Source organism: Phocoena sinus, chromosome 1 (assembly GCF_008692025.1).
Source record: "Phocoena sinus isolate mPhoSin1 chromosome 1, mPhoSin1.pri, whole genome shotgun sequence".
Taxonomy (NCBI): domain Eukaryota; kingdom Metazoa; phylum Chordata; class Mammalia; order Artiodactyla; family Phocoenidae; genus Phocoena; species Phocoena sinus.
The window spans coordinates 32473047-32486008 of record NC_045763.1 but is presented as its reverse complement, the minus strand read 5'-3'; the positions used below and the strand labels follow the sequence as shown (position 1 = coordinate 32486008).

The 12962-nt window shown below is 39.6% G+C and overlaps 1 protein-coding gene across 2 annotated transcripts in view; it reads left to right on the top strand.

The window, feature by feature from the left end:
- Window positions 1-12962, top strand: part of TRIT1 (tRNA isopentenyltransferase 1) — a 43650-nt gene that overhangs the window by 25305 nt on the left and 5383 nt on the right. Inside the window, exons 2-8 of one of the 2 annotated variants that reach the window (XM_032641596.1) lie at window positions 719-859; window positions 5125-5223; window positions 5920-6065; window positions 8733-8875; window positions 10903-11014; window positions 11373-11485; window positions 11739-11816. In XM_032641596.1, the coding sequence (XP_032497487.1) occupies window positions 719-859; window positions 5125-5223; window positions 5920-6065; window positions 8733-8875; window positions 10903-11014; window positions 11373-11485; window positions 11739-11816 (832 nt within the window). Of the gene's footprint in view, window positions 1-718; window positions 954-5124; window positions 5224-5919; window positions 6066-8732; window positions 8876-10902; window positions 11015-11372; window positions 11486-11738; window positions 11817-12962 lie in introns of both variants that reach the window. The other variant, XM_032641607.1, reaches the window with a different exon arrangement.

Sequence of the window (12962 nt, the reverse complement as noted above, 5' to 3'; positions counted from 1 at the left end):
GATCTGTTCTCCATCCGAGACCTTGCATTTAGAAAAAGTACACTTGAACTTTTTAGTTTAATTGGCAGATCAAGAGCTTACAGACAGGATATTGCCTTTGAGTATTTAGACTGTATTTGCTGACCTCCTGAAGCAGTAATTTGGCACACTGTTCTACTACAGTTCAGCAGTATTAGGGGTTCTGACTTCAAAGTGTGTACGTGTGTGTTTTATATATATATCTTTGTAGATAGGCCACTTCTCCACAAATGGAGCCAATCTTTTACAAATTCTAAAAACCTTTCAGAGCATTTAAATCCAAAAAATATCTAAGCATTTGAAGTAGAACTATGAGCAATGCAAAATGTTACCTTTCTGGAGACTTGTGATAAGTAGTAACAACCTGCCCGCTTCTAAATGCTTGAAGTTCAGGCCAAAGAACCTCCAGTTAATCTTGCAGAGTTAGTTCTTATTTGGGCACCGATTTACATATACTTTTTATCTTTAAGTCTGAGTTAATAGCCACTATTTGTTAAGAAAGCCAATGTTCTGTTTTCTTTTGTTTCCTTTGTCTTGGGTTATGTGGATCTGGCTGTGCTCTGGTTAGAACACATTTCCTCTGGTGCTTTGGGTCAGTCAAGTGTTTGGCTGCAGGGAGGAATAGATCACCATTTCTGCCCATCAAGTGTGCATCTTATGGAGATAGATGACTTTCTCATGCTAATTTTCTTTCCCCTAGGTTTATGAAGGCCTAGACATCATCACCAACAAGGTTTCTGCCCAGGAGCAGAGAATGTGCCAGCACCACATGATCAGCTTTGTGGATCCTCTTGTGACAAATTACACAGTGGTGGACTTCAGGAACAAAGCAACTGCTCTGATATCCTTAGGAAAGACAGCAACTAGGCTTGGTGGCTGCAAGGCAGCCCAAGCCGAGAAAGTTTTCTTCCTAGTGACAATTCTCCTAAGCAGAGGTACCCAAGATCAATAGTAGCGTCCCCATGAGAGCTATTCGGATTGAAAAGATACAGTGTTCTTGCTACTCCGAGTCTTGTCCTTAGACTGCAGCATCAGCATCACTTGGGAGCTTATAGAAGTGCTGAATCTGGGCCTCATTCTAGACCTACCGAATCAGAACCTGCATTTAAATAGAGTCGCAGGTGATTCACATGCATATTAAAATTTGAGAGGTGCTGTTTTAGTGGAGAGAACACTGATTTAGGAGCCAGAAAATCCATGTCCTAGTTTTAGAACTGCCCCGTCTGACCACAAAAATTTAATTGGGTAAAGCGTTTACCCCACTGAGCTTCACTTTCCCACCTTTAAATGGGGATAAGAAATTAATTTATAAATATAATGGAATTATAGTTAGAATTCCAAAGGGATTAGGAAAAAATAGTTCTGGGTAACACCAGGAAATTTTGGAAAAAAGAATAACATAAGCGTTGGGGGGCTGCCCTTATATTTTAATGTCTAAACTGCCTTTAATATCTGGACTGCTACATATTAAAACATATTGAAAATTCATAATAGTTATAATAGCATGGAACTTACATAATACTAGACAAATTTATGGGACAGATTAGAAAAGTCAGATACAAATTCAAATGGATGTATATATTTAGCTTACGATCAAGGTGGCATTTCAAAGCAGTGGAGAAAGAATGTAGTAGTTAATAATTATTCCTGGGACGGTTAATTATTTTTGGGAAAAAAAAATCAGTTCCTTATTATATGGACATAAATTCCAGATGGATTTCAGAGTTAAGTAAATATGTATTTTTTTTAAACGAAACTGAAACAAATGGGATAACATATAATTGAGTAGTTATGTGATTTTAGAGTAGGGAAGGACTTTGTAGATCTAGTCTTTTTTTTTTTTTTAAGGATTTTTTAATTCAATTTTTCCTTTTTATTGTGTTAAAATATACATAAAACTTACCATCTTAACCATTTATAAGTGTATATAGTTCAGTAGTCTTAAATATATTCACATTGTTTTGCAGCCATCACTACCATGTATGCCATAATAGTTTTTTTTGTTTTTTGGGTTTTTTTGAGGAAAATAGCTAGATTTGGATATGTTAGAATTAAGAATTCGTACTGGCAAGAAAGTATTTCAACCATTTCAATTCCTAGGTATCTACCCTAGAGAAGCCTTGCCACAAGTATACCAGGAGATAGGTGGTAGATCTAATTTTAACATTATTGCTCTTAACAGCAAAAACATATAAATACCCAGATTCCTACTTACAGAAGAATGCATAAAATGTGCTTTGTTCATATAAGTACTTTTTCAGCAGTGAAAATGAATAAGTTGCAGTTACACGCATCAGTCAATGGGGAAGAATCTCAGAAACAACATGAAATGCGGGAGATTATAGAAGGATACATAGATGGTCATACCATTTATTATAAAAGTTAAAAAGCAAGCAAAGTTAACCAATATGTTGTTTAGGGTTTTATATACATCAGTAATAATGTAAAGAAAAGCAAGGGAATGATGAAAAACGAACAATACACAAAACAATTCAAGACAGTGGTTCCCTCAGAGAGGGGCAGTAAGGGGTTGTGATGGGAATTACTACATAGGAAGCTTCAAAAGAGTTGATAATGTTCACTTTCTTACATTGGGTTCATGAGTATTTGTTTTATTTTTAGGCTTTATTATTTACATATGCTGCATATATTCTTTTGTATGTACTGAATATTTTATAATTAAAAATAACCCAGCTCACTAGAAACAAAATTAAAAAACAGACGAGATGCGGCCAAAAAATAAAAAATTTGAAAACAACAACAAAAACAGGCTATAAACCAGGGGAAAAATATCTGTAACATTAGTATACTTAATATATGAAGAACTCAAAAAATACTAAAAGAGCATGAGTAGTGATTCACAAAGGAAGAAATATAAATGGTGATAAACATGAAAAAGAGTTTACCATTGCCGTTAATCGAGGCCATGCAAATCAAAATAATGAGATAATATTTTTTTGCCTATCAAGTGGGCAGAGATTAAAACGCAGATAATAATTCTTGCCCTACCTGCTTTATAAGGCACTTGTGTCAGATGAAGTAATGTATGTGAAAGCCCTTTGCACATTAAAACATATCTCCAGGCTTCCTTGGTGGTGCAGTGGTTGAGAGTCCGCCTGCCGATGCAGGGGACGCGGGTTCGTGCCCCGGTCCGGGAAGATCCCACATGCCGCGGAGCGGCTAGGCCCGTGAGCCATGGCCGCTGGGCCTGTGCGTACGGAGCCTGTGCTCCGCAACGGGAGAGGCCACAACAGTGAGAGGCCCACGTACCACAAAAAAAAAAAAAAACATATCACCAAATGAACATTGTTGCTGTAAGACAGGTCAGTTGTTCAGAAAGGACTGATGGAAAGTGGAGAGCTAATTAAAAGAGTTAAAGGGCAGCAGCAACAGGGGATGACTTAATCAGATCACTTAGAGGATTGGAGATTTGTGAATTTAAGTAAGAACCTAGAATCAAGAGTGTCAGAACTGAAAGTACCTTAAGAAGTATTCGATCAACCTTCTTGATTTGACAGGTGAGGGTAGTAGATACTGAGGCCCAGAGAGAAAGGTTTTGCTTAGGATCACAGTTGTTTCATGGCTTGGGCAAACATGTTAAACCTTTTCCCACCAAATAACTCCTATCCCATCTCCCTCCCTCTTTTCCATCTCTCCCTTCTGGTATCTCACCATTTCCCCTTCCCCTTTTATTTTCCTTGCTTCCTTTCCCTTTGTTAGTCAGATTATACATTTGAAGTTTTATTACAATTACTGTGTAATTGTATGTTTCTTATACTTAATTTATAGGAAGGGATATAGAATTTGTTTCTCTTTTTAAAAAACAAATAGACACGTTTCTTCCTTATGCTCCTTGATTAGTAACATCTTTCTCCCCACCCTACCCCAACCTCTTATAGAGGGCTTCTGTCAGAAAAGAGGTCATCTATCTCTGTGCCCACAGACTGGCTGGCAAGGGGAAGAAGTGTGTAAATGAGTCTTTATCTGGGTTGAAAGTCTCTTTATCAGTTATTCTCAGAAGGAAAGCCCTTCTTAAAGCAGATAATTATCTGTTCAACAGAGATTCTAAAGAGAAAAATTCCAAGTAGCAGTGGTGTAAAAACAATAATGACTAAATTGAGTGCTTACTCAGTTGAAAAAAATATTTCAGGCATTGTCTTAGGGATTTTATTTGCACTGTCACGTGTAATGCTCATAAGAACTCATGAGGGGCTTCTGTGGTGATGCAGTGGTTAAGAATCCACCTGCCAATGCAGGCGACACGGGTTCAAGCCCTGGTCTGGGAAGATCCCATGTGCCGCGGAGCCGTGCGCCACAGCTACTGAGCCTGCGCTCTAGAGCCCGTGAGCCACAACTACTGAAGCCCATGAGCCTACAGCCCGTGCTCCACAACAAGAGAAGCCACTGCAATGAGAAGCCCGTGCAACACAACGAAGAGTAGCCCCCCATCACCACAACTAGAGAAAGCCCACATGCAGTAATGGAGACCCAACACAGCCAAAAATAAATTAATTAATTAAAAAAAAAACTCATGAGGATTTTACAGGTGAGAAAACTGAAGCTCAGACAAGTTGAATGACTTGCTGAGTGTTGGAGCTGGTAATTGAAATCTGTTTGTCTTCATAGCCTGTGCTTCCCAGTTCATCTGGTAGAGTCTCAAGTGGCTGAAATGTACACTACTACTACAAAATGGTGAAGACTGAGTCTAAGAACTACGGCTTAGAGAAACCAGCTTGTCATTTGCCTTAGAAGGCAAAGTCACACAGTGGACATCATCTTGGTGGCTTCCTGAGCAGTTGACACTTAATTCTGTGAGAGTCCTTAGGCTTGTGCTTGTTAAGCTAATTTTGAATACTAAGCAAGCTTTGAGTTTTAGCAGCAGGGCCTAGAAAGTTCTCGAATTGGAAGGAATTACCATCATGCACCTGTCTCTGGTTTATGCAAGTCCCTCCAGAACTGATAGGAAATGATTCTGAGAACTCATGAGAAACAGTGAAGACTAGTATCAAAAATATGACGAATGTGGTTTCTTACTAATACCCTACTTCCAAGTGAGTCAGATTTTCTTCTTGATATTAATATTTTGATGTCTTTCTTAACATTCACATTGAAGATATATTTGCCCGAGATAAAATTCCTATTGTCGTGGGAGGAACCAATTATTACATTGAGGCTCTGCTCTGGAAAGTTCTTGTCAATGCTAAGGTATGTTTAGTTCACTCGTAATTCAATGAGGAAATGGGTTCTTCTTTCTTGCCGGCTAATTTTAATGGGAGGAAAGTTGACTTTCGCGTGTTTCTTATACTCAGCAACTGTACTAACTTTCCTACTTAATATTCTGAAGCAAATGCCCCCTCCATATGTGAAGTGTGCTTCTCCAGGCTGGCCTAAGGACAGGGGCTGTGGGGGCAGTGCTCCTCTGTGGGTTAATTAGCATCTCCATGTAAGTTAACAGTACATTAGTCTGATTCAGCATTTCCTGGCTGAAACAATCTATATGTCAGGGAGATATCTGACACTAACCATTCTTACAGAGATGCTATTGCATAGGGTGGGACTTTGCAAACTATAACGTGCTGGAAATTCTGGTCCACTCTTTGGTTATACTTGTTGAGAAGACTAGACTCCTGGATGTGTTAATATAGATGTGTTAGCCTGGGTAGCTTGTACTCCCTGAATACTTCCCTAGACACCTAGTCCTCTTTCCTCTTTGTTTACTGTGGCCTCACAGCACTACCATGGTGTATTGGAATTTTCTGTTTATGATCTGTCTCTCACTATATGGCAAGATCTTCTGATTCATCTCCATTCTGTGTTCCTGAACACTTAGTAAAGTGCCTGGCACATACAGTGTTTCAGTGTTTGTTGAATTAAATTTACTACTAAACCTTCATTTAATAGCCCTGGGAGATGGGCACTGAGAAAGTGATTGACCAGAAAGTTGAGCTTGAAAAGGAGGATGGCCATGCGCTCCACAAACGCCTAAGCCAGGTGGACCCAGAAATGGCTGCCAAGCTGCACCCACATGACAAGCGCAAAGTGGCCAGGTAAGAAAGCTGGGAGCCAACTGACGCCAAGCCCCTTTAGCGTTAGAGGGCAGTCAGTTGTTAAGTGTGCCTGGGTGAGATAGGTTTGGTAGTAGCAGTTAGTGGAGATTGATGTGTTTTAGCTCAGCAGGTTAGGAGGTTAGGAGGCCAAGAGTTATTGCCTCAGTCCAACTCCCTCAATAAATAGTTGCACCCTACTTTGTTGTTGTTACATTTAAAATGCATAATACAATACAGTTTTTCCCTAGGGCCTATGTAATCTTGCTTCATTTTCTATTTGATCTTTGCTTTTATAACAGTTTTCATATACATTTTTTCTGGCATGCAGTCAGCTGACATTGTGATTTAGGTTTCATAATTGATTGTGCAATGCTGAGTTCTGCCCCAGCAGCTTGCCCAGTGGGAGACAGGTTTTATAAACTGTCTTATAGATCAGTTCACCTTTACACATGGAGACTTTCTTGAAGGGAAGAGAGAGATGACCTTATTAGTTCATTAACCATGTTTTGTTAGGTTGCTTTGAAATTGCAGCCTCGTGTGTTAGGTATACTTTTCTTTCTTCCTTCCTTCCTTCCTCCCTCCTTCCCTTCCTTCCGTCCCTCCCTCTCTCCCTTCCTTCCTAAGATTAGATGGTTTATTTTTTCCTCCGTAAATATGCATCTTCATTGGCTCCATATTCTGTTCACTTCTGACTGCATCTTCGTTTTATCAGTCATTTTATCTATTTTTTCCTTCCAGTTTTATTGAGATATAATTGACGTACAGCACTGTGTAAGTTTAAGGTGTACAGCATAATGATTTTCCTTATGTATATCATTAAATTATTACCACAATAAGTTTAGTGTACTTATTACATAGACACAAAATAAAAGAAAAAGATTTTTTCTTGTTATGAGAACTCTCAGGCCTCACTCTTAACTTTCATGTATAGTATACAGCAGTGTTAGTTATATTTATCATGTTGTACATTACATACCTAGTAACTTATTTATCTTGTAACTGGGAGTTTGTACCTTTTGATTGCCTTCATCCAGTTCCCCCTTCCCCCACCCCCAGCCTCTGGTAACCACACATCTGATTTCTTTTTCTATGAGTTTGTTTGTTTTGAAGTATAATTGATCTAGAACACTATGTTGAATCCTAGTGCACAGCATAGTGATTTGATATTTCTGTACATTACAAAGTGATCACCACTGAGGTGTACTTTTCTGTAGTGCCGGAAGCGATACCTTATCTGGCAGAGTAGAGGACCTACTATATAGATGGTTATACACATTAGATATTTATAGCAACATTTGGTATTGACAGGGGTTATGAAGTATTACACTCAAATGAGTATTCTAGATCGGTGTTTCTTAATCCTTTTCTATTATCCCCCCTGCCCCTGAAGCCTTTTTAGAAATTTTTTTCCTAATTGTGCTTCCCTCCCTCCCCTCCATGAAATTTTAATACTGAAGAATAAGATTTTGGGAGAGCGCCACACATCATTGTAATATCTAAGGTTTTTTTGCTCCCTTGAGGGCAATGTCACCCTGTTGATAATACATATTCTAGATAAATGAAGTTTATACTTTCCAGTATCCAAACACTTTATTTTTAAACATTTAAATAGAAATCTTCCAAAAACTTTTTGGAAAACTCAGGGACACTCTGATGAACATTCATTTTTGTATCGTTTTATGGTATGAGTCTAGAGCTTGGTTGTTACTATCTGCTCCTTTTATTAATCAGTTCTTATCATTTCTCCTTATTTTGCGACTTCTAAACTAGTAATGCGTTGAGAATGTGTTTTCGTGAGAACAGTAGGTTCTAAGCAAGAGCTCTAGAGTCTCTAAAAGAAGATTGGAGGACTTCTTTCATCTTTCTTTTAGTTTGAGGCTGTATTCTAGCCTCCAGATAAGTAAGATATCTATTACATTTTTCCCTCTTAGGTCCTCTCTGAGTGACCAGTGATAGGGAAAGACGAGGGGTCTCTACTCTTGTGTTAGGGTTTCAGGAAGTAGAATTGGATCAGGAAGGGAAAGATCACTTTCAAGCCGATAAGTTGCAATCACCCAGAGTGGTAGAGTATAGATTTGAGGGTTAAATTACCTAGTGCTGCATGACATAATAGATGCTGACAGAGTGGATAGTGGCTTAAGAATAAGTGTGTAGTTCTTTCTTCAGTGATCTTTGTGCTAGTAGAGCACTGAATTAGTCAGAAGCATTTTTCATTAATTTTAGACATATTTAAAAAGAAAGTTGATGAGCTGGATATACAGCATACTTTTGTACTGTGGGAAAGGCATTCCAGCGAGACTAGACTTGTTGGCTTACAGCAAAGTGTCCCAGACAAGCTTTCACTGCTTACCTGAAAGTGAATATGTCCTGTTCTCTTTGTGTAGTAGAAACCTGTTGTTTCTGAACCTGTTTAACTGATTTCAGAAAATTTTATATATGTTTAGAATAGTTTTATTTCTTTCTTTACCTAAAGTTTTCTTTAGAACCCTTTTCTGAGTAGCTATAGGTTTGCAGTAACCCCAGACCTTCATGTGTTCAGGGGCTTATGCAGTGAAAATGACAGTGAGGTATTCTATAATAAATAGCCTCTCCCCTGTTTCACTTGAGAATTAATATTTCCTAATGGTTGTTGTGGGTGTGCCCACCCTCCCCTTTCAAATGACTTAGGAGCTTGCAAGTCTTTGAAGAAACAGGAATCTCTCATAGTGAATTTCTTCATCGTCAACATGCAGAGGAAGGTGGTGGTCCCCTTGGAGGCCCTCTGAAGTTCCCTAACCCGTGCATCCTCTGGCTTCATGCTGAACAGACAGGTAAAAGTCCTTTGGTGTCCTAGAGTTAATCTGAGACAGAGCTTATAGTAATACATTACTGTATATAAAATCTTTAGAGTAAATCAACTATACTTCAATAAAAAGTTGTTTTGAAAAAAAATGCTTTAGAACTATGAGTGGCTCATAATAAGCACTAAACAAGTGTTAGCTATTCATTTTATCATGATCATTATTCATTGACTTAGTAAGACACAGTGCCATTATCTTTCTGGAAAGCAGGTAAAGGTAGCCCTGGCATTAGTATAACATGAGTTGAGTATAAGATTGGTATAGGGCTTCCCTGGTGGCGCAGTGGTTGAGAGTCCGCCTGCCGATGCAGGGGACACGGGTTCGTGCCCCGGTCCGGGAAGATCCCACGTGCCGCAGAGCGGCTGGGCCCGTGAGCCGTGGCTGCTGAGCCTGCACGTCCGGAGCCTGTGCTCCGCAACGGGAGAGGCCACAACAGTAAGAGGCCCGCGTACCGGAAAAAAAAAAAAAAAAAGATTAGTATAAGCTGAGGATGAGATAAGATGGGATGGGAAAGAGACTGCCATCCAGAGAAAATCCAAAGGAGAAAGAGAAGGAAGTCTCCTGTGGAAGGAGGTCTGACTCTCTGGATTGGCTAAAGGCCTGGTTCACTGATTATTTTGGAATCAGTAGGCCTGAGAAGTGGGAATGATGGTTAGCTAGCTAACTGATAGTATTTCTTTTTGGTTTCTTGCTAATGCCCTGTGATAATAGTAACTTCTTTATGCAACAAATATAACAGCAAGCATTCAATGAAGTGCCAAGTGTTCTACATAGTACTTGGATTTCAGAGATGAATGTAGACAGTACCTGCCCTTAAGGAGCTTCCGGTCTAGTCGGGCAACAAATAACGAGGTAGATACTCTGTTGTGCTAAACGCTGGGCTAGAAGGTGCTGTGGGGCCACAGAGAAGGGATGATGAGCATTTTCTGGGGACCAATTTGTAAAGGTAACTTATGAGCTAGGTCTAGAAAAATGAGATCGTTATGGGAACAGGTGGTATAGTTTAGTGATTAAGAACATGTCTCTGAGCCAGACTGTCTGGATTCAAATTCCTGCTCCATCGTCTCTGGCTATGTGAGTTTTAAGGCAAGTTGGTTTACCTTTCTGTGTCCCAATTTTCTCTTCTATAAAATGGGGATGATAATAATAATACATATCTCATAGCTTCGTTGAGGATTAGATGAATTAATAATACATGCGAAGTGCTCAGAATGTGCCTGGCACATGGTGAGTCCTCAGTAATTGCAAACTTTCTAGGAAGGTAGAAAAAAAGGTTATTATCATCGTAAGCCAAGAAATAGCAATGGCAGAGATGTAGAAGAGCGTAATTGAAATGGTGGGTATTTGTTAAATTAATCTCAAATTATATTATCTCAAACTTAAATTATAAGGTTAGAGAAGAAGGTAATGTTTTAATAATGAACATTTTGTAAATGAAAACGTGTTGCAGTGCAGCATCGAACAGTGGTATCTGATTCATAATAAAGCTGTGTTTGACCACCACATTGGAATGATTATCGCCTCTCACTCTTTGCTCCTTTGTCTGGCTCAGTAGTTCAGGATATACTTAGGATGGCTTTGGTTTCAAGTTTTTCATTCCTATTTAAGGTGTCATCTGAGAGTTCTTAAATATGAAATAGCATAAAGTTAGAGTAACACATATAATGGAAAAAAGTAAGAGTAAAACGGGGCTCTCAGCTGCCTCTAAAATAAACAACGGATATACATTCTATACAAGAATAAAATATTTGTTGTTCCTAGTAGCTGTAATTGTGTGCTCTTTACATAAGAAGACATGCCTCATTCTGGCTGTTTTTACTGGAATTGCAGAGTTTTAAGTGTGACTAACTATAATTATGAATTATTGTGTAATCTTTGGACTCTGAACCTTTTCTTCCATTTGAACAAATTCTCTTCTTTGTGGCAGCCTATGCATTCATCATGTATAGTACACACCTTCGGCAGGCTTGCTGGTTGATGGGTTAATTTGATTCAAGTTCTAGATGAGCGCTTGGATAAGAGGGTGGATAACATGCTCGCCGCTGGGCTCTTGGATGAACTAAGAGATTTTCACAGACGCTATAATGAGAAGAAAATTGTGGAAAACAGGTGAGAATTTGGCTATTACTTTCACCTACTCTCCACCCCTTGCTTACGGTCAAAAGACCGTAAACATATAATACTGGCTTTGGATCTATTGTTTGCTACCCTTCATCATCGGAAGGAGGTTTGGTGTACTTGTTACAGTCGCAATTTTCTAATCTCAGACATTCCCAGAAGTTAATTTTCAAGGGAAGTAACCTGGGAGCTGGTGGGGGAAGGTGGAGGAAGGATTTCAGAGAGGTAGTAACTGCTAAGGATCTCAGTTTCCTCATCTATGAGATGAAATGGCTCAGCTAGATCATCTCCAGTGCCCTGCTAGCTTTCAGATTCAATGGCTCATCTGCTGATGCTCTCCTATTCCCAGCCAGGACTATCAACATGGTATCTTCCAATCAATTGGCTTCAAGGAATTTCACGAGTACCTGATCACTGAGGGAAAATGCACACCAGAGACTAGAAACCAGCTCCTAAAGAAAGGTGTGAATTCTCCATCTAACCTAGCCTTGGACATCCTTGGGTGACAGAGTGTCCTGCTGCTATGGCCTGAGAAGGAGCTGAGGCTAAAAGAGACCCAAACGGCCTTCAGCTCAGAATTGAGATTTTCACCTACCAAGTATCCACCAGTGTGCTGACGTGGCTAGTTTTCTCTAATGCTGGACTGGATGGGCCTTCCTTTCAGCAGAGTGAGAAATGGTTAGATAGAGGTTCTTATATCTACCTTGTCTTTCAGGTATTGAGGCTCTGAAACAAGTGACTAAGAGATATGCCCGGAAGCAAAACCGATGGATTAAAAACCGTTTTTTGAGCAGTAAGTGTCCTTGTTTTTCCTTATGCCTTAGGTCTGCTTTCAGTGGAACATAGATGTTCTCAGCTCACCCAGAAAGTGAACTTTAGTTTCTGGATCTGTTCTAAGATTTGGGACCTGACCTGGGAGGTTTTGCATAAGTGATTGTCCAGGGGTGTTTTCCTGTGATGCCTCAGAAAACAGTTCTTCCCCAGGAAGAATCTGCCTTAAGCCTTGAGCACGTGAGTGCTGGCTGCAGACAGGGAAGAACAAAATAGCAATACCTTCTTAGCGGAGTTGGTGCTCAGGGTTGTTTTTAGCTTCAGATTTTGTACCTGAAGAACAGTCAGATTTCCGTAGGGAGGCTTTCCTAATTAAAATGGTTTGGGGGCCAGATAAGTAGTATAAAAAGACAAAACTTTCACCAATTCTCCCAGCATCACTTCTGTGTTCAGATACGTAGTGCTTCAGGCTGCTGCAACTCTTTAACTTCAGTTGAACAGCACTTTTAAGGAAAAGGGAACGAAATTCTCATTCATTGGACCCTGTACTGCATCCTTAGCACTAAATTTGGTGTCATACATATGTTACTGAGCCTTCAAGGTGGGTGGTATTCTTTTCTTTTTGCAGATAAGTAAATAGAGGCTTAGAGAAGTTAAATAACTTGCCAAAATTTCCCTAGCTAATAAGCAGTAGAGTACTGAATGCGGGCCAGACTCTGAAGTCCATGCTCAGCTTCACACCATGCTTCTTATTTCCTTTAGTTATAACTTTAGCTGGACAGCATTAGTATTGGGTCTCGGGTAAGAAATTGTGTGGTTATGAGCTAAAAGGAGATTAATTTAAAGGAGATTAAGCATAAGTGAAACCCTAGTTTTATCTTTTGGGCCCTTTTTTAATGTGCTTTTGAATCATCCCTGTTTACCTTTTGCCATTGGATTTCTGCTTTCAGTTACAGATACGCACAGCTGAGGTCTCGCCCTCCTCTCAGTGCCTCTGAACAGAAACACCTTGGGCCATGTTGTTGACCCTTGGATCTCTCTCTCGGTTCTCACCCTCTGCTAGGGCTCTCCAGTGTAGTTCTCACGCCAAGGGGCTTTTTACACTTTCTTCTACTTACCTTGCTTTCTCTGCATGTCCTTTTAGATAGAAGTCTTTGTGTCAGCTGAA